The 22,340-nt window shown below is 36.0% G+C and overlaps 1 protein-coding gene across 1 annotated transcript in view; it reads right to left on the reverse strand.

Moving 5' to 3' along the window:
• The window catches only part of LOC145988972 (X-linked retinitis pigmentosa GTPase regulator-like), a 404,239-nt gene that overhangs the window by 167,969 nt on the left and 213,930 nt on the right, over positions 1 to 22,340 (reverse strand). The window contains exons 3-6 of the mRNA XM_083124278.1: positions 9,917 to 10,009; positions 9,428 to 9,490; positions 1,782 to 1,934; positions 561 to 710 (exon numbers count right to left, since the gene is read on the reverse strand). Of these exons, the coding sequence (XP_082980404.1) occupies positions 561 to 710; positions 1,782 to 1,934; positions 9,428 to 9,490; positions 9,917 to 10,009 (459 nt within the window). The remainder of the gene's footprint in view (positions 1 to 560; positions 711 to 1,781; positions 1,935 to 9,427; positions 9,491 to 9,916; positions 10,010 to 22,340) is intronic.

Here is a 22,340-nt window from a genome sequence, read left to right on the forward strand (position 1 = left end):
TAAAAATCTTATGCTCAGTTTTATGACCTCCAACTAAAATAACAATTAACTAAAATAACAGCCACAATAACTCCGACAAACCAGTAAATACAGTTTGCCTTCCAATATCCAAAAATATACATGGAGAACTATTATATGATTTCCTAGCTAATTAAAAATTTAATTGATTGATTTGCTTTATTTTACTTTGCTTTTCTGCCACTTTTGGCTAATTGTGAAGATAAATAAAAATTTAACTGAAAACAAGATATATTTACCCCACTAGAAATTCGTAATAATAAAATAAATATTAATCAATTTAAAAACATACTTACATGAACAATACCACAATAAGGTATGTAATAATTCTTCCATTAAATTTCCACACATTCCTCTAAGTATTTTAAGATTTGCCTCTTCTGCCAATTATAGAACAAAGGGAAAATGCAAATATACAATTTCTAACGTTTTTCTTTTCGTTAATTCTACAATTGCAAAATACTCTAGTCATGGAGTCAAACAATAAGTTTTCTCTCTCTTTCACACACACACACACACAAACACAAAACTCAAGACAATACCTGTAAGCACAGCAGTATGATAGTAGCCGCAACTTATATGACACACCTCTGAATCAAACTGTATTGGTGTAGGAACTGAAATATCAGAGGAATCACTAAGTCCTAGTTGACCATCAGAATTACTTCCCCAGCCAAATAGTCTTCCAGACTCTGAAATTTGAATGCAACAGATTCAATTACGCATTAATACATGTGAAGAAACACTTTGCAAAATGTTCTCAAAATTGTATATCCAGATTTTTGATCTTCACAACTCATGCTTGGCTTGGCAATTTTATGATCTTCTTCGCTGTAAGTTATAACTAATATTTCAATTTGATGCAAGAAAATATACAATCAAGACAGTAACATCTAGCGGTAATCACAAAAACATGGCATAAAAACGGAAGGCCTGGTAACTGTGAGATTGTGTGTTTTGTCAATAACAAACAATTAAACATCTCTGAACTGATTCAACAAATTATGTAGTACACAATGCAAATGTTTTTCTTTGAACTCCATTGGGTCTGATGATGGAAATAAACATGTTTGTGAAATATTACCTGCTTTACTATCATTAAAAAGACTTAGATTTGAATATGTATATGTTACATAAAATTGCTTTTCTTTATCCCACAAGATCTACAATTTTTGAAACACAAATCTTTTTTGCACTTATTTCTGTTTACCTTTTTGTTTCTTTAGGAACATCTTTTATGCCAACTCTCACAAAACATGTTGGAGGATTCCAACATTATTATTTAATATGTACTCTTGTGGTCTATTTTAATAATTTAAAATATTTGTAATTCAAAATCTGCACCCTTCAACATCACAAATATCACCCAAACAAGAAATTGCAACTATTTGAGCAACTAGGAAAAGGGATGTTTGCAGATATGATCACATTTAAGTAAAATTTTGCAATTTGTCAATTTCAGTTTAGGCAATAAATTTGTTTCATGAACTTTCGGTGCAAGTCAGAGTAGGATTGTGAGGAAGAGAAAACAATTATACATGTCGACACATGGAAACGTTTTTTATCATAACATAATTTCACATCAAACACTACAGAAAATATGTAGAAATTTTCAGCGAAAAATGCACGCTCGACCAGGATTCAACCCGGGTCTCTGGCATACCGTGCCATTGCTCTAACCACTGAGCTACCGAGCCGGCCTGGCCTCACCTGATCTTTCGCTATCGCTACAATTACAGAGAATGTTGATTTCTTTCTTTTACCTGTAAGTGCCAGTGAATGGTTGCACCCAGCAGCTAATTGCCTTATTTCTTCTTCAATACCTGACACTTCAGTAGGGTTGTGCCGATCTTTTGTGTCTCCCAGACCAAGTTGAGACTCAGAATTGCTGCCACAAGCATAGAGTTTCCCTGAGGCTGCAACAAAACCACGATCTAGTGAATATGGCAGAGGCTCTCATTTAAAAATAAAATAAAACTTGTGTCAATTACAACTAATGTTCTTACATCAAGCATGCTTATATAATATTTTACACAACTATTTATGGCATGGCTTGGTGAAACTGTTATGTCAAATAAGGAAAACAAACACCAATATCCTCCATCAGATTTCCAATCACAAACTGTCGCATTTGTAAATTTCATTGAGGAAATCATTATTTTATTCTTGAAAAGAAGACATTTAATATTTTGAAAGAAATAAAGTTATTTTCAAATTTGTAAAGATACATATTCATGATAAGTAAATCCTATGTTGCAAAAAGAAACTTAATGCACAAGAGTGAATAAACAAAGCTCTCTCTTATCTGAGAAACATTAAAAGAAGTACAACACTTCACAAAACATAGAACAGTTAAGAGACTCATTAAACACTAAAAAACTTCTTACGTCACGTGCCAGCAACATTCTTGTTAAAAAGCACACAAAACACATAAACAGCATGATACGAAACACTTTAAAAGTTTGTCCAAGGTCTCCACTCATCAGAACCTTGACCAGCCTTGACGAAGATTCTGAGAAGGAGTTGAAAGCTTGGACAAACTTTCGTGCTGTTAATGTGTTTTGTGTGGATTTTAACAAGGATTCATTAAACATGTTGAACATATTACCATCTTACAGATGAAATTGTCAGAAGTGGATATTTGCAAAATAAACCATTTATATACACGTAAATTTATGATACCTGTAGCGTTGCCAGATGTACTACTTTTTGCAGGATTGATCTGTATTCCACGATCAATTTAAGATTCTGTAAAAGTTTGTACAGGATGTGTATTTGAAGATTAGGCACACACAGGAGAATTTGTGTACACATCTGTGTATTTGTCTTGTATTTGGCAACTAGCAACTTTAAAATAAAGTTTTCCTTGATGGGATGCAATTGTTGATGTTGACTATCATGATAATTATGTCTCTTGAATCAATGTAAAACGAGTACAGGATGATATTGAACCAATCATTCTTACATGAATAATGTGAACAGTACTCAAGCTTCTTGTTCGCATTATTAATTTTTTGATTTTATTTAATGTGTTTCTGCTTCTTAATATGTTAATCCTGCCAAATGTTAGCATGACAATAGCAGAACAATGTACAGTGTTTAGTGGATTTAAACATGTCATACAATGTTATTGTTAATAATTATGTATTGCAAGAAAAAAACAATATTAAGAAATGACAAATCTTCAGAAAAATATACTAACATGAACTAATAATCATGTAACTGGTTGTGCTCATGCAGTTTGTACTGCAGTATGCAGTACTTCATAAAGTAAGTTCGCAAAACAGTCAAAATTCTACATTTTAATTATTTCACTAATGTGAAAATAATATTTTTGTGTGTTAGTGTATAAAAACGGCATTTTACATTCCCGTTCAGCGTGTATCCTATATTACGGAAGGAGAAATATGATATGGGGTATGTCCAGGAAAGCTACTGAATATTAACTTACAACATTTTCAAATTTGTCCCCTTCAAATCCACTGTTTCTAGCTATGGAAACTTCTGAAAATTCTTCAATTTTGTTGGAATCCTCATATTATCCTCTGCTATTTTATGCCATTTACACCAGTTTCTTGGTAATCCAGGATTTTTAATGTTGAACAATAACATGGAAATCTTTGTTAACATACCTCTCAGATGCATCTACTTGATGATTTACTAGCACATGAAATGATGTTAACACTGTACGACAGACGGGTCTTTTAGGCCTGGTTTCAATTTTTATACCTGTCTAATTTTTAAATTCTGCAAATGAATGTGTTCTCCTTCCGTGACTTTTCGTCAATTTCGAAGGCCTTTGAAATCATTTATTGTAATCTTTGGTTATTTTTTAAGTTTGGTCAGAAAATGTATTACTCTCGTTGCGGACGGACGGGTCCTTTAGGCCCGATTTTAATTTTTAAATATATAGGCCTATTTTTTCTACTGCAGAAATATCCCTCTTCACCTCTGTGACATTTCAAGGATAGTCACAACCTTCAAAAGCATATTCCTGGACCCTGGGGCTGAGTGGTTAGCACATCGCACTGTGACGTCAATGGTCCCGGGTTCTAATTCCCCTCGGCAAGGTTCTTTGTAAATGTCCATTCATCAATTTCATCATTTCATCACTGATCCCCATCTTCGCGAATTAGCCAAGAGGCACAAACCATGAAGTAAAACCCTTTGCCTGTTCAGTTTACCCAGGAAAAACAAATATCCTAAGTTGCAGACGGATACTGCAGAAAAGGATTTTTTTGTTTGTCGACAATAGTCTGCATAACTATTGTTGGTTATTTCAGTTTGTTGGTTTCAAAGCACAGGAACTGCAATTTTCCGGAACTTTATGAACGAATCAGCATGCAGACTTTGTTTGGTGCAGAACATCTGTGTAGTTTGGACGACGAATTTGTTCATTCTCACGAGTTCTTGAGTATAATTGAAGAAATTCAATGGCTCGCGTACCAAATACACAAAAGCTTAGGTCTCGTGTCTCGTCTCCAGGTAAGCTCGATCCTATAAGAGATGTATTCTAGACTTGGACTGTTTACTTCCGAGAAGCGTACATTCCTGATTGCATCATGACTGTATACGAACAACTTGTCAATTTTAGATGGCAATGCCCTTTTAGACAGTGCATGCCATCGAAATCTGGTCAATACGGAATCAAGCTGTGTCTGATTTGTGATTCTCAAACAGCTTCTGTTTTGAAGGCTCAAATCTACAAAGGAAAGAAAGCTGGAGTTAATAGGGAAAAAAATCAAGTAGAGAGAGTAGTGAAGGACTTAGTGAAGGAAATCGAAGGTAGTGGAAGAAACATCACATGCCATAATTTCTTCACGAGTGTATCTCTTGCAAGGGATCTACTTGCCAAGAAACTTACTCTGGTCGGCATGATGCGAAAGAACAAAGGAGAGCTGCCACCAGAGTTTACTGCCATAAAACAGCGAGTGTGTTGCTCCAGTTTGTTTGGATTTCAAGATGATCTAATGATAGCATCATATTGCCCCAAGAAGAACAAGGTGGTGATTCTACTTTCTACGTTCCATGAACAGCCGAAAATCGACGCTTTCACAGCACAGCTAATAGCACAAAATGGTACAAAACTACAGTGTGAAACGAAAAGCTCGAAGATGGCCATGGTTATATTTCATGACATGATCGACTTCAGTGCACTAAATGCATTTTTTTTTGTACCAAACAGTACATCTGTAAGAATTGGGAGCCAAATCGGGTAGACGTAGAAGGTTCTTGCAGTACCTGGGAAAGGAGCTCAGTGGCAAACTAGTAATGGACGAGCAAACCAATGGATGTTCAAATGAAGAGCAAGGTGTACAGAAGCAATCCAGAAGGAGGTGTTATATTTGTCCATCAAAAGTCGATCGGATAACAAGAACAGTGTGCTCGAAATGTATGTAAATGTTTGTACTCAGCATTCACGTGTTCTACGTATGTAACACATGTTAATCGACGTTGTAAGTTATTCTTGACAAAAAGTAGATAATAAAAATATGTAAATTCTTACAAGTCATTAATGATAACTGGACGTATGATAAAAATGTTCCAAATGTAAAAAGACTATTATAATCAAAACTCAAGGGTTTCTTTATAACATATGTTATTCAATGTTTAAATTTCTTTCGTAAAACATGTTACATATTAGAAACATGTAAATGGTTAAATGTCATTAATAAATAACCTGAAACCATTATTTTCAGTCATTGATATAAATTACAAAATTTGAACGCCTGAAAAAAAGTATAATATTTCCCCGGGTTGAATAGACCCGATCCGACAATAACATACAGTCATTGTAGCCGTCGTTATAGTGTTAATATTGGATCATTATAACCACTGATTTGCAGTGATAAAATTTCTATTGTATTTGAAAGTAAAGGTCTGGTTTATTTACTTACGTTCATGCTTATAGCCAGTGCCGGATCTACAAGCCGTAAAACCCCGCAGTGCGGGGGAGCACCTGGGGACAAGTAAAGCAAGCCTTTAGGGGGCCCTCAGCCATTGTCATAGCGGAGGGTTTGTATATGTGTATGTAAAAAACAAACTTAGTTACTCAGGGGTACAGAAACGAATACAATACATGCAGGTAAAAGAAAAGTTATATTCCCTGTGCATATAGCACTGTCCCATGAAGGCACATTTAGGGAATGTGGGGGTAGGGCCCCACATATTTTCGATGTTGGCCATCTTGAAGGTGATGTGATCAGCACAGCGCTGCAGCCACCTTTACACCCCCACCTCCGATGCCATTTGAGTTAAGGTTGGGTGGGCCCTAGAGCCGCTTTATACGGGGAAAATGCTGGAAAAATTCCAACTTTAGATCACCCACCCCAGATTTTTTGCGTGGCAGTGACTAGAATCAAATCAGGCTACAATTTTACGAGAAATGCAGCGGTGAAGGTTCTTCAACCTATCTTTAATCAGGAAAAAGTTATGACCGCATGATTGTAACAAATGCATCATTTTCCAGGTGTGAGAAAACTGTTCTATATATCACATTCCCATTAAAAAAAAATGAGTTGTATTTTGAGTTGGGTGGCTGTAGGTAGAGGGGGCCTTTGGTAATATCTTGCGGGGGTTTGGGGGTCAAGACTTGTAGATCCGGCACTGCTTATAGCAAATGCTACATGGAAATAAAGCTGTAGCTAATGGACAATCCAGGTCATTACTTAATTTTCTACCAAAATCAATTACAGTTTGTTGATTATAAAATGAGCTATTAATGATGGATCATGAGTTGAAATTTTCCATGCTGCAATTATAATAATACCTATAAAAATAAGTATTTTGATTCCTACATTGTACAATTCATGAGTAACACTGCAGTGGTGTAATCAATGTTCTGCTTATATTCTACATATACAAATACTCAATAATTACAAATTATACACACTCTTGCTACTTTGGTTACTACTTACAAGACAACAGAAGGGTGCCAGATTACTAAGAGTGGATTAAATGATTTAATTTAATTCTTTATTAAATTTAATGTTACAACTTTACTGTGCTATGTAGCACAATATTTTAAAAATCTAAATAAGAGACAAATATATGATAATGGTGAAAAAAATAAGTTCATCATGTCACAGTCACCCCCTTTTTCTGCACTACTAAATGTAATTCATAATCGGGAAATGAGAGATGCAGCATACCAAGAAAATAGTACTCACTTTTTCCACGCAACTGTTTTATTTGTAGTTCTATTTATTTCAATGGCCCCTGCCACCATCCTCATTGGAACTTGTTGCACTGTTGCTTGGAGTGCTTCTCCAGCCAGCTACATCAAGAATTTTCATCCAGACAAATCAGGGTTGGCAGAACATTCCATCCAAGAGGGGCATAGATTCGACTTCACAACCACCAAGATCATCAACAAGTCATCCAATTACTGGGACAGAATCATCAAAGAAGCACGGGGAAAAGGAAAACCTCAACAGGGACACAGGATTAAAACTGGACCCAGCATGGCTAGCGATAGTCGACTGGGAGCATGGGCGTTGTAGAGACGGCACCTGATTGGCCTGCCACCCACACCATACCCCTCTCATATCAAATACATATAACCATGCCCTAACTATTCTCTGCACTTCAATCCCTGAAGATGAGAGTGACGTTAGCTCTCGAAAGCTCGGAAGCGTATCTGGAAATCACCTGGTTGATATCCTGAGAAAACTTCTTCATCATACAAATAAAACAGTTGTGCGGAAAAAGTGAGTATTATTTTCTTGGTATTTACTAAGAAACCTTTCAACATAGTCATTGTGCCATCACAGCACTAGCTGGTCCAAAAATAACATATCTTCTTTGCAGCTTGTGCTTTTTCCTCGCAACCAGTGCTGGGATGGTATCTCTCCAGCTAGCAAAATTTTCACAGCTGTCCCATTGTCACCATGTTAAGGTACAACTAGACATTTGGCTGACCCAAGGCCAGCTTTTTTCGAATTTTTCTCTCCTTTCTAAAAACTCCTACGATATTTACAAATCTGAAAAATTACACATGCTTAGAATTCCCTGTGGAACATTCACATGAATCTTCATGGTTTGCTTTCACTCTTGTCTAGATATCATCAATAGTTTAATAGACTTACGCAGCCACAAAACTGTCGTGGCGCAGGCCAAAGGTCCAGCCAAGCTTTAAACCATAGGAACACCCCCATATACCCCTAAGATTCGACCAAACATCTTCCCAGCCAATATTTTCCACTTCAAGCACTGCCTGCAACACACTTATGATGTCACTGCATTCTTCTCACCTGGGAAGAGGATGAAGTGGCTTTTCAAAGCAAGCATAAACATAACCCTGACCAGCTTATTAAGGGCTGAGTTAGCAAGAGTATACTGTATTATCACAATGTTGCAGGTAAACAAGTCCTTGATTTAGCTACCTGAGTCAAAAAGTGTGTTATATTATGAACATACAAATTACTGATCACAGAGTAAAATTACTGATCCTTAAAAAAAAAGAAGAGAAAACACTGATTACTGAGAAAGATGGTAATCTATAACATAATTTTGATCCTTCTGTCCATACTCTCTACCCAACCTTTAAAAGATTCCTCAGTATGCTACTAATTATGTTTCTTCTTGTAGTACTCAGAAAGCATTTAACTACTCTCAACTTATTACTCACAACAAAGCATACTAACTATTCAATGACTACAGTTTCTCAGCATAATTCAGGCTCAATGTAATAGATTACATACCTTATCTTGTTAACTTTCCAATGCTATAGCATAGTCACTGTTGCAAAGTGAATTCCTAGTGTGATGAAAGCTAAATTGTGAAACTGAAAAATTTGAGAAGTGAAAGTGCAATAAAGGTAAAATAAATAAATAATGCCAACTTTACAAAAGAAAAAAAGAAAGAAAATTAAGAACTGAAAATAAATCAGAAATTTCAAGCAGAATGAAATGAGAGCAGCAAAACAAAACTATCTAATTATTGTACAATAATATTCCAAACAGACAACTAACAAACATTATACATTAGAGTAATTTTTGAAAACCTAATTATTGATTGTTATTTCCACAGACACAACTTTCTACATGACTTGCGATATCTGTCGATTGGAAAATAAATTGCAAATACAATTTCATTTAAGGGTTGTTGACATTCTGACCATGGTTAGGAAAATATTTAATGGACACATACTTTTTCAACATCCTGAAATAATATCATGGGCTATGGCTATTCCCTAGCTCGTGTAAGACAAGACACACAAGTGCTCCCAAAGAGGTCAGTAAGTGATCTCACTCTAACCCTCTTAATTGAGGAACTATTTAGTCCATATTTGCAATAAATATACTATTATAAAGCAATAGGTCCAGTACAACTGCATACAATGATGAAACATATGGAACAAGTCATACTGTTATTTTTAAAAAAATGATAGTAACTTTGAATAACGAACCTGTAGCTATAAGTGTATGTGCTCGCCCACAAGCAACATAAGTAGCTTTGTCAGGCTTCAAACCTGTAATTGAAAAGCATCAATTAGTAAGCCATTATTACAATTTTTAAGAAAGTTTTTTTTTTAAAAGTGTGTGTATGGTATTAGCATGAGGGCACTGTAATAATAAATTGTATACTTAAGTGATTTGTGCAGCTAAAATATTGATGCATTCTTAATACAAATATTTGCATTAAACACTATTGCGATAGGTGAAGTTTTCACAATCATTTATCATTTAAGATTGTTCTAATACCAGTTTTTTTTTCAGACTCTCTGACAGAGTGGTCAGCATCAAGTGCATTCAATTAGCATTCTGAGGGTTCGCAAAATGACTGTACTCGAGACAAGTACTGAATTAAGTTCAAACCAATATTTTCCAATACTTATACCATGGTTCAGTATATGCACACATTACAATGTTTATAAATTTGTATTGAAAATACTTACTTTTAATACAACTTGGCTTTGCTACTGAACATGTGTGACCAAGTCCTAGCTGCCCATATTCATTATTTCCAAATGCAAAAACTCTCCCTTTCTCTGGAAAGAAAAATAAAACGTATATCATTAACATTCAGAAGTTCTAAAATTGTTATAAACACTAATAACATAAAAATATTGTGAAACAGTCCTATTTTGAAAACACATGTAAATTAAGCCCAAATAAAAAGTTATTTTTCAAGTAATACAATATTCTTCTGAAATGAAGAATACAATTTATGGTGATTTTAAGAAGGAATAAAAAGCATGTGTAACATTAACTTATTTGATGTGAATGAATGAGTCATAGTTGTGAGTGCAAATGGAATGATAGGTTTGGCATAGTGATTATGTCCGGTGGTGCTGAACTCAAGCCACAGGCCAAATACACACGTAGCATACAGACAGGTAACACCTATAGTTTGGACTGTTCAAGTCATGAATGAGAACCACGACCAGAAGCTACTGCCAGACAATGATGACCAGTCGTCAGGGACGCGGCTGGGCTGATGTGTTTCTACAGTATTTACAATACATTAACTATACATATAAACACATACAATTTCTGTGCCATAATAAGTTTTCATTACAACTTAATATTTTAGTAATAAAATTCAGTAGTAATTTTTAACACAGACCCACACATATGAAGTTTCCACAAGAGGAGTCTAAAATGCATTTCTACCTAATATATACTGAATGAACAACAAGAGAGCATTTCAATAGATTTTAACAAAATAGACCAAAGTGTGTAGTCGTGGGTAAATCTTTATGAAAAAATACACGTGCACAATTTTAATTTTACATTTATGTTTAACTTGGGTTATATACACTAACAAGTACAATAACTAAAATATGGTACTGTGAATCTACATGAGAAATATTTGAAGTGTCTGGGGACCAGTGCATCAGGTTGCCCTTAACAATCTTACTGCCAGTAATCATACTATTATCAGAGTTTCAATGATCTTGTGGTGACCCAGGCTCATGCTTGACTCATCTTCTCCCCTTTCGTACTATACGAAATTGTAAATAAACAATGGTGATGAGCATGTGGCATTCAATTATTTAGACCTTCTCTGCAACATTAAGTTCACCTCATGCAGCCCTCACAGATATCACAATAATATGCGAGTACTCGAGACCAAATTAATTCATTGATTGATTTGGTTTATTTTACTTCGCTTTTCTTCTACTTTTGGCTAATCACGAAGATGAGGATGAGTGATGATATGATGAAATTGATGAAGGGATATTTACAAAGAACACCCATGCCCAGGTCTGAATTCTAACCCGGGACCTCTGGCATCGTAATGTGATGTGCTAAGAGACCAAATGGAGTTAACATGATGTGAACAATCTATCAAGTGAGATAACTTTACATTGAGCTATTAGCATACTAGCTTATGTTTAATAGTCTTTATATGATCCATCATTAAAGGTTTTCCTACCTATTGTAGCTCTAATCATACTACAGCAAGATTCTGATAATTTATTAACAGTAAATCTCCATCTTTGAATACATGAATGATTCGATTTATTTCATTTCATGTTTCTGCCACTTTTGGCTAATTGCAAAGATGAGGATGAATGGTCGTAAGATGAAATAGATGAAGGGACAAACACATGTGGACAGCATACAACACAAGTCCCATAGAGGATTATACTGGCCACAAGTCCAAACGCCAGGGCCTTACTAGTCTGCAAAATGCAGTGAGGTTGAAATTTGGGTGTCTTCGGAAAGGGTTATAACTTTTGTTATAATTTTAGTGATCTTCTAACTTACCAAAAACTGTACACAGCTTATTTTTTGAGCTGTCCATTGCCAGTGCAGCATTTTTTTTTTAAAAAAATAAGAATGTTTTGTATTTGGGACTTTAACTCTCTAATTACAATAGGCTAGGAAATAAATATAACCAATGAAGAAAACGGTTATCTGTTCATAAATGATGATAAACAATATTAAAGATATGGAATATGCCATTATTGTGGTGTATATGGTCTACCAAGGTTACCATAATTTCATTTCCTGCCTAGGGACAACTCAGCCCGTCCCCGAACTTTCGCCCACAATATATGGTAGGGGATATATAGTCTGGTTTGGGGAGAGGAGAGGACAATTTCTGGGACAGACAAGTGAGAGACAAATGGATTGACTTGAGTAAATGCACATGTATGTGTGTATGCAAGCACTACTAGTGGAATACTTGGAGCCTCGGGCAGGATACCACAGACATATACATCAATGCAAACAAACAGGTATGTGTTTCCATGGGTTATGTCCAATAAACCAGACAATCCTGCCCAATAGTTCCATCCAGTGTTCAATACGATTCAATGGACATTCATCTGAGGCTGTCCTAATTAGCACCGTGCATTATGTGAATCAAACTTCAATCATTCGTGACGCAAGTTTTCTTCTCATAGTTTTCTCTCTTTTGTAAAAGACAGGGTTTACAAAAATAGGGTGGAGAATATTTGTTTGTAGCAGTAACCTATCAGGCAAACTGCCTCACCGATCTAAGTCTCCATAACATTTTACAGTCAATCAAAAGAAATTATGATTCTGAAAATGTTATCATTTTGTTAGTTTATGAGGGTGACTACCATAGTATCAATATAAAATATAAGGATAATTCTCAATTTTCCACGCGAGATTTTACAAATTTCCAGGACAAAACATGAAGATCTTTCCTTTACTTATTACTAAACAATTATCTGCAGTTATGTGAAATTATCTTGTCTGTGGTAGATTATAATGCATCAAAAGACAGTAATATTTGCAAAATTTCCAGTAATTATTATTTTAACAATTACTACAGTGTACAAACTAATAGCAAAAATTGAAGCACTTCATGGGTGCAACAGGGAAGAAATTCAGAAGGATTTCAAGATTTGTACTAAAAAGGAAGAAAGGAGGGGGTGAGAGGGAGAGTGATTACAGGTCCTAGCATTCACAACCATCAGTAGTATTTAATTAGTATTTGAAATTTACAGACTACTAAAACCTCAAAACAGAATGACAAAACAAGAGCATATATTTCTCTGCAGTTAAAAAAGTATTGAAATTGGTTAAATGCTCAAAACAGGAGAACATATATTGCCCTGACGTTAACGGGCAGGGTTAACCTAAACTGCAAAACACAAAGGGTCTCGGTCACGTTTCGAGTTCAATTCCCATCTTGATCTATAAACATGTTTAGTTCTTGCTTCGTCTCGAAATATACAGTACAAGCAGCATATACAGTTTGTCATGGTACAGACTTACACAGCGTATAGAGTCATCAGAGGAAACAACTTCTCCTTCTCTGTTTGATGCTCCTCGAAAGAAACAGAATTTGTATCTTTAATATAGCTATACAAGTACGCAGCACAGGGTCGCAATTGCCACTAATGGGTTAAATTTGTTACGAACAAATCACAGAACTTATGTATGAATAATGAATAGATATCTGTTTGATACGTCTGAAGAAGTCGCATAGTAGAGTACATTTGATTTAGGTAAATTTTTCCAATACGCTTCTAAAGTCGTCTGCTAGTCCCATGCATGGGTGCGGCCATGTTGGCTGTATATTATGTGAGAGGATAAAAGTTCATGAATAGAAATGTGTCTTGAGCTTAAGGCCATCCGGGAATGTGTAGTTATTCGAAAATATGCCAATAGTTTTTACTAGTTTTGACATGGTTAAAATAGGATATTGTGATCTACTTTTGTCGACATGAGGATGTTAGAATAATAAAATCTCTGTATCATGAAAATACCTTCAGCACTTATAGCTATAGGGTTGGTATCTTTGTAAGAGCCTTTGTTGTCAACCCAGCTCTGCTGATTTCTGATGGAGGAGTACAGAGCGACAGAGGTCCTTGGATACGTCAATGGATGACAATGTATGTAAGTATTTGCTGGTGATAACTAGAGAGAAATCATAAAATACGCCCCAAGTTAACAGTGAACTGGACGTTCCAAGTGTTGAATGGAAAATCTTGCCTCCACTACATTATGTGAATCTGAAGAATACGATTTTGAGATCTGATCAAAGAAGGGAAACGAACTTATGAAAAATTCATAGCAAAATATTTTCTAAATAATTTCACTATTTTCGTATCATCAGTTACAATGAAAAAGTGTTATTCTTTCATTCACATTTTCAGAAATTAAATTGGGTTATATATATCTTGTATTTCTCTTAAAAATGTTATTTGAGGTAAATTTATAAATACAAAAAAAATATATAGTATTTTAAGGGTTAAGTTCGTCTAAAGTCTTCTAACAAACATTTCGTAACGTTACCAAATATACAATACTATTGTATGGTTCGAGAATTATTAAGACTTTTAACTCGGAGCTATTCACATAAAGTATTATACCGAGTTTTTCTACAAGACCACTATTTTTACTTTTCAAGTATAGATTTATTGATATATTATGAAAGTTTACACTATTTGGAGCATTTCTGAAAAATCCTGAAGTTGACAGGTACTACCGTTCCCGAGATATATCAAATCAAAAATATCCAATATGGCGGACTCTTTTCAAGATGGGGGTCATCAGCACGCAGATGACGATTGGCTACTCGACTGAACATGTCTTAAGTGGTATAACAAGTCTACCAAGTCTCATGCTTTTATCGAAAAGTCAATGATTTCGGACTTAAAAAGTGCGTCTGTGATAAAGACGCACTTTTTTGGTGCTGTCCTCCATTTGGAGACACATTTTATAGCGCATCTTTCGTTAAAATATATTAAATCTGATATCGTTTTAAAGCTTATAAATTAGGCTACAACAATTTTTTGTAATTTAATTTGTTCAAAAGTTACAAGGCAAAAACTCCAGAAAGTACTAGAAAAAATTCACTTTTTGAAGATTATTTTTTTAAATTACGGCAAAACTATCAACATTACGGAGATATAGGTCAATAACTGAGAGTCTGCGAAATTGATGTTGGGGGGGTGCTGGGGGGAGGGGAAGCACCGCGAGGAGTGGCGGGGACTTTTGGGATTTTGCACTACTACTAGTGTTCTAACAACTGACCAAAATTCAGCTTTTACGGAATTATTCCCGACATTGACCTTTTTTTGTCCTTCATTGACTGGGCTAGTTGGTGCAGTTTGGAAAAATGAGCCGAAAACAATGAAGAAGGGAGAGTTAGTACATAAGGAAAACCACTCGCCGAGTTTTAGATACGTAAGATAAGAACGTGTTGTCGAAGGAAGGGTGCAACGAAGCATGAAAGAAAAAGAATATGAAAAGTGCTACTCAAATGATGTCGCACATGTTGTGACTAGCACTTTTTCGAAATGTCTACAGCAGTTTTCTTAATATAAACTTTGTGTGCCAGTGAGAGATGTTTGCGGTAACCAGATTAAATATTATTTAACCAATGTGATCTGTATTTCTTTGTTACGAGGTTATCACGAAGACAAAAGGATTGAACAGAATATGTGCCATTTATCTATTCATAATTATTTTATGATTCTTATTACAATTTATCACGCTCTTTTATCAAAGTGGCTACAAACAAGCAGAAATGAAATTCCCTGACTTTTCCAGGTTTTCCAGGACAAAATTTACATTTTTCCCTGACAATTACAAACTAAACTAAATCGATGTTTTTGCAAAATGGAAATCATAAACTCATACAGATCCACGTATGGTTTTGTTAAGTACCAATATCATCTATGAAATTGACTTAATTTCTCTATTCTCTATGATTTGAATTCAAACTGCAAAATAGTGAATTTGGAAAATTATTACAATTCACAAGCTAGGGAAGGATTACGGAATTTTGTCATATGCAGTAAGTTTAAAATAAAATATTTGATTATTTTTAAAGTTACGACTAACTGAGATAAGAGTGAAGAGTGACTGATTAAGAAATACAATTTGTAATTTATAAGTCTCCTTATACATTCTCGGTATTATATGTTGATATTTCAACTGACGTTTGGAACCCTCTGCTTGCAAGAACCATGAGTGCGGACTCATTTTTCAATGCATAAAGTTACTTCTCTCTTCTCTGTAAAGCAAACAACTTAACTCTTACATATAAGTGAAACAATTGAATCGAACAAAATAAAGTGTCATATTTCCTTACATTACACTGGGGAACAGTGAAATTGCGGCACAGTGTTTGAGAGCTAATTTAGGGCGATTTCATGCTTCTGAATAATCATTAGAGCTAGGAATTTTAGGTGCTGCACCTTAAATTTTTTTGTGTGAAAATAGGTAAAAAAGTGACTCATCCCCAAAATAAGCACGTATTGAACTCTACTCATGGTGTTTCGGTTGCACCTTTTTGCACCTTTTTCACAATCTCAGAACCTTTTCCACCTTTTTCACAATCTCAGAACCTTTTGCACCTTTTCGCCCTTTTTGCATCTTTATCATTTTTTTAAATACAACTCGGCGCGCTGTTTAACGCCACCCACATTCGACGCACGGCTTCTTGTAATGTGATTCTTGTTTACCGTACAACAATGAATCGGCTTTCTTCAGTTCTTGGACGTTAATGTAGTAAGCGCACGGACTTTAAACAGTGCCAACAATGACGCGTTACAATTGCTAGAAGTTGTGCTCTTTTTGTCCTATGCTGTATTGTTTACGAATTGCTGTAGGAAAGCTGTTTTGTTTTCGTTTCCTTCTCCCGTCTCAGCGAGCAAGGTAACTGCAGTCTGTGATCGACTGATCGATGCATCGGATTTGCTTGTTCACCATGCCAAAACATAAAGTAAATGTTGGGAAACTGCAGGACATCGTTAAACAGTTTAGCGGTGACGGCATTCAGAGTGATGGATCTGTTCTGAGGTGTGATGTGTGTGATATTTCTATTGCTGTTGATGACAAACATCAACGCACTCGGGTTGTGCAGCATCTACAAAGTGGGAAGCACGTCAGGAATAAAGAATTACAAGATGGTAAAGGTAGGAAGCGACAGCAATTCATTGGTGAGGCGCTTGCATCTTCGAGTTCCAGAAATACAAATGAATTTTTCAGTGAGACAGCAAGGACATTTCTAGCGTGTGGAATACCTCTTTCGAAACTTAACAGTCCTGTCATGAAATCATATTTGCAAAAATATACTGGGAAGTCAGTTCCAGATGAGAACACCTTAAGGAAATCTTACCTTCAACCTCTTTATGAAGCTAAAATCTCGCAGATCAGGCAAGTAGTAGCTGACTATCCAGTCTATTTCATACGAGATGAAACCACAGATAGGCAAAACAGGTACGTTTTGAACATTTTAGTAGCACCTCTCAATGGACATCAAGTGAAACCCATGCTTTTAAAAACTTATTTTCTCGGCAAAACAGACAATGCAAGTGTAATGCAAAGTTTCAATGATGCATGTTTTGTATTGTGGCCAGAGGGCGTAAAATATGATAGTGTGTGGTTAGTTCTTACAGATCAAGCATCTTACATGTTAGCTGCATTTTCTAATCTGAAGAATATGTATCCTAACTTAAAACATGTGACCTGCATTGTTCATGCTTTGCATCGAGTTTGTGAAGCTCTTAAAGATGAATATACATATGTGAACGAATTTGTTTCTAGCATTAAGAAAATACTGAAAAAGGCTCCTTCTAGAATACAGAAGTACGTAGAAATTACGAAACTTCCACTACCACCCTCTCCCATCCTCACTAGATGGGGTACATGGTTAAAAGCTGCAGTGTTTATTTGCAATCATTTCCATACAATATCGATATTTTTAGATGCTTTGCCTAGTGATTCCTCAGCTGTAGAAAAAGCCAAAAAGCTTGCACTTAAACAGGAATTGCAAGATGAACTCTATATTGTACATGGCTTCTCTTTCCTTACTACTGCAATCACAAAACTGGAGGAGCAGTGTTCTGAAAAGGAAGCACAGTGGGCTGTTTTGATGGATGTGCAACGAGAGCTGCAAGGGGTCGGGAAAGAGAAGTTAGAACAAAGTTTAGCCAAAAGCCCTGATGTTCAAGAAGTTGCAACCAACAAGGATGTGGATTACTGGTTGAAAACAAAATACGCACGACTTGTGTCTGTTGACGTTGAACGTTCTTTTTCAGCTTACTAGTATCTGCCTAGTGACTGCAGATGTAGCCTCACTCAGAAGAACATAGAAATTTTGAATGTAATCTATTTTAACAGTTTTCTAGATGACTAATTCTAAGCAAGTAAGAAGAAGCATGTTTTCCTTTATGTTGCTTTCTAATGTATCAGAGAATTTTCTTTGCTTAGTTATATTAAACGATTTAAAACCAGAGAATACTCCATGTGTTTATCAGACAAGTTGAATCATATATGTTATATTAAACGATTTAAAACCAGAGAATACTCTGTGTTTATCCAGACAAGTTGAATCATATATGTATGCACTGCTCACAATAAATTTTACATCTGAAAATTAGCACCTATTTTAGCACCTTTTTTGTACAAAAATTGGCACCTTTTTTGCACCTTTATTGGCAAATTTTTGCACCTAAAATTCCTAGCTCTAATAATGATATAATAATATATTTCCTGAATTGGCTCTACTTTATGAAATAAATGCAACTAAACCAAAATGGCGGAAACATAAGACATACATATAAATGAATTTCCAACAACAATTGGGGTGTAAGGGGTGACCTTTGACGTAGGCGCCCAAAAGTCAACCTCACTTCCACGTAGTGCACCCTGGACTAATGACTAACGAGGCTCTGGCGACTGGCACTATGGCCAGTATAATTTTTTGTGTGTTGTCCTGTTTGTTGTCCTTGTGTGTGCTGAGTGCCCGTTTACGGCCTCAGCTTTTAACAGAAGTCAGAACATTTTAACATTTTTAGTTACGCAACGCTAGAGTTGTTATTTGTAATGATAAGGGGCTGGCCCCTGTATAATGTGACGGGAGCAAAATAGCCTAAGTGCTGACGCTCCCAAAATTTTAAATTCAAAATCAAAATCAAATCAAATCCAACAACAATTAAATATTTTTTTTTGTGATTACAATCATTAACATGATTTTTTGGTTTACTCTATGTCATGGGCACTCCAAATTTGAGTCCCTTTCGTCCGCCTTGGCCCCAATAACGAAGTGATTCCAAACAAGTTTTGCAAACTATATGTGGGACCCATTTTTTATTCTGTTGTCTCAGATTTTTGGCAAAATAAGCCTGATACAAATCTCTCACTACATCCGTGATATTTCTTCTCTGTGATGGTAGATAATATATTCCACATATATAGCAAAAAACATTTGGGTTATTGAAACACTTACTACGTGAGGAACTCATATTTCCAATGTATTCACATTAAACACATCTCGCTTAGTTATACTACAAAATTCAACATTAAGATATATATTGCCTAGCAATGCTTCATAAGTTGCCTAGCAACAATTTACAAATAAATAAATAAGTTTCTTATCAAATTTTGATATTACTGAGAAAACCGCGGAGTAATTTTACCTCCTACATTTTTCATGGTGTGATTATTTTTATAACTGGAGTCAATTCAACTGAACCAATCATACAATTGGCAATCACAGCTGTTTTGCGTGTTGAAACTATTATTAAACTTTATGCCACAAAATAAAATATTTTTTTTGTTCCCCAGTGTTATCAATGGGATTTCTGCTTCAGTACAGTATATCCAAGTGAAGTACTGTGCAACTGACAACATGCAGTTATACAATTAATGCTGACGAAAAGGGTATGTAGGTTGCCTATTAGAAATTTAACGCAAGGAATTTATAGAATAGCATTGTATAGGTACCTGATTTAGCCAACCACACATTAAAACAGGAACACTAATAATATAAGCTTCTGAAAGTTCATATACGAGGGGAGTGCTCAAAAAAATCCAATAATACGCAGCACTAGTGGTCGGAGAGCGACACACACACATGCAGGCAGGAAGAAGTGGCATGTAGCTGTAATCTGGTACAGTTGCAATGCAGCCGTTTTAGGACAGTTCTAGGTTAAAGAATGCAGCTCTCATACAGTCTCCCACCGACTGCCATGTAGCCTACATTGCACGCTCAAAATTTGGCACAAAGCCACCAGCAATCGTGTGAGGTGTGCAGACCGGATAGTATGGTCAGACGATGGTGCAGACAATTCACGGAAGGCCAATCGAATGTGCACAACCCCATACAGCTGAGTACACACGGGCCCTTTGCATCACTTCAGGTGAGAGATCTTGAACCACTCCCTGTACAGCCCTCACCTTGAATGTACAGACTTTCATCTCTTTGTTTAACTGAAGAGGTTTCTGGCAGGGCAAGGATTTGACAGCTACACTGTGGTAGAAATAGTTCCAGTCTTTGCCGTCAGACACATATGCCATGGGCATACAAAATTTAGTGCCATGCTACGACGAATGCTGGAACAACGATGGTGATTATGCCGAAAATTAGGTTAGGATTTGATTTGATTTAGTTTATTTTACTTCGCGTTTTGTGCCTCTTGGCTAATTTGCGAAGATGGGGATGAGTGATGAAATGATGAAATTGATGAATGGACATTCACAAACAACCAAGCCCGACCGGGATTCGAACCCGGGACCCTTGGCGTCGCAGCGCGATGTGCTAACCACTCGGCCACAGGGTCGGGCAATTAGGTTAGGACTCACTGTTACTAATGCAATAACTTACAACTGATATTCTTGTTTTATTTATGGATTTTAGATAATGGAATTTTCCCCGTATATACTGAAGGGTGCATAATAACCATAAGTGGCGACGGACCCAAAAAATTAAAATCAATCAATCTCACGTGACAGATACAGATATATTATGGCACCAAAAATTGGCATTATATTTTTTTGACTTGTTAGTGTTACGTTTCCCAAAATTCGCGTTTTGTTTTAGAACATTTTTCTGCCAAATATACCGAAACGTAATACTCCATTGTGCTTTTAAACTATTATTTTAAATTGTAGGTCACATGGTCTACGCATTTTCGTGACAGTTTGATATGTTGGAACAGATTTTTGAGGAAGTAAAAGTAAAGTGTTCCCCTGAACTTTTCCATGAAAGTGTATAGTAGGGTGTGGAGTTAGGGCCAGACACTTTCTTGATCACGGCTGAAGGTAGGGGTGATGTGATCAGCACCATGATCCTGGCTACCTTTATCCCTCAAAGTTTCCTCAAGGTACCAGCTTCATATGATGCTGGGTGGGTGCCGGAGCAGTTTGAATAGGTGGAAAACATCCCGGTTCTCCCCCGCAGGGGATCGACCCTGGGTTTCTCGCATGGTAGTCAGATGCCATAACGACTGAGCTCCATTATTTCTCGCTCGACAAATGCCGATGGTGCACACTTAGCTTGATAATTCAAAACACATCTCGCGCGACAAATACGAAGATGTGGCTCCCGTGTGACTGTAGATACGCACTCGATCTCCTGTTAGAACCCTGCCACTTTGCTCTGTGATGCAAATGGTTTTGATAGAAGTTGAAAAAATCGTGGGAAATACATGATTTAATGTGGCTGTCGGAATTATTCCATGCACGTATAACTCAATAGTTTACTCTTGAATAAAATGTTGAAAAACTTGCATGTTCTATGTACACAAACATGGCCTAAAAAAGTCAAGAATGTTGGATTTCATGGAATTTTTCGTTGTTTTAGGACATTTATTTAAAACAATCGCTAAAAACGCCAACAATTCGCATTTTATGCCAAATTCGCATTACTTCGATATTTCGAATGGGCGAAAAATGTGTCCAGACATCACTGCACATTCCTAAACATAACTTCGCAGCAATTACCATTTTTCACGGTTTTGGCGTTTGCGAAAAATCAATGTCCCTACTAATTGGAAATTACTTTCTGGCCACCCCTCGTATAAATCAGTAGATTGAAAGTGAAAATTTAGCAGAGCTGGCAGAGAAAAGTCAATTCTTGAAGAAAGTGATTTGCTTTTATGATTGAATGATTCGAGTAAATACGAGTATGATATTAAAATATTTATTATTAGTAATTTATTTCATAATATTGGACTTTAACCTTACTCAGTGAGAGATTAATGACCATCTCTCACGAGTTTAAAGAGACAGGACAGAGATTGGCGTTGATTTGATTGCAATACTAGTGTTGCAGTAAATTTGAGGTTGGGTTGCCAATTTTTATAACGTTCACCAATGCAGATGTATGTTCCACTTTTTCGTGATAGTATTCAATATATATCCCATTTGGTTGGATTCTTCTTGATAGCTAAGAATAGTGCAATGTCATTGTAAACGTATGTTAACGTGTGCAAAACCAGTAATACGTCAGGATGATGAAAGAAAACCTTTGTAAGCACTGCTACATTAAATAAGGCAAAGTGAGCCAGAAGAGAAATAAAAATTCCAGCAGCATATTTGCAGTCTAAAGCTCTTCTTGTTTATGCATGCGATTTTTGTTGGATGTTGCAGTCCATGCAATTT

The sequence above is a fragment of the Lepisma saccharinum genome, chromosome 1 (genome assembly GCF_977018435.1).
Source record: "Lepisma saccharinum chromosome 1, izLepSacc3.1, whole genome shotgun sequence".
NCBI lineage: Eukaryota > Metazoa > Arthropoda > Insecta > Zygentoma > Lepismatidae > Lepisma > Lepisma saccharinum.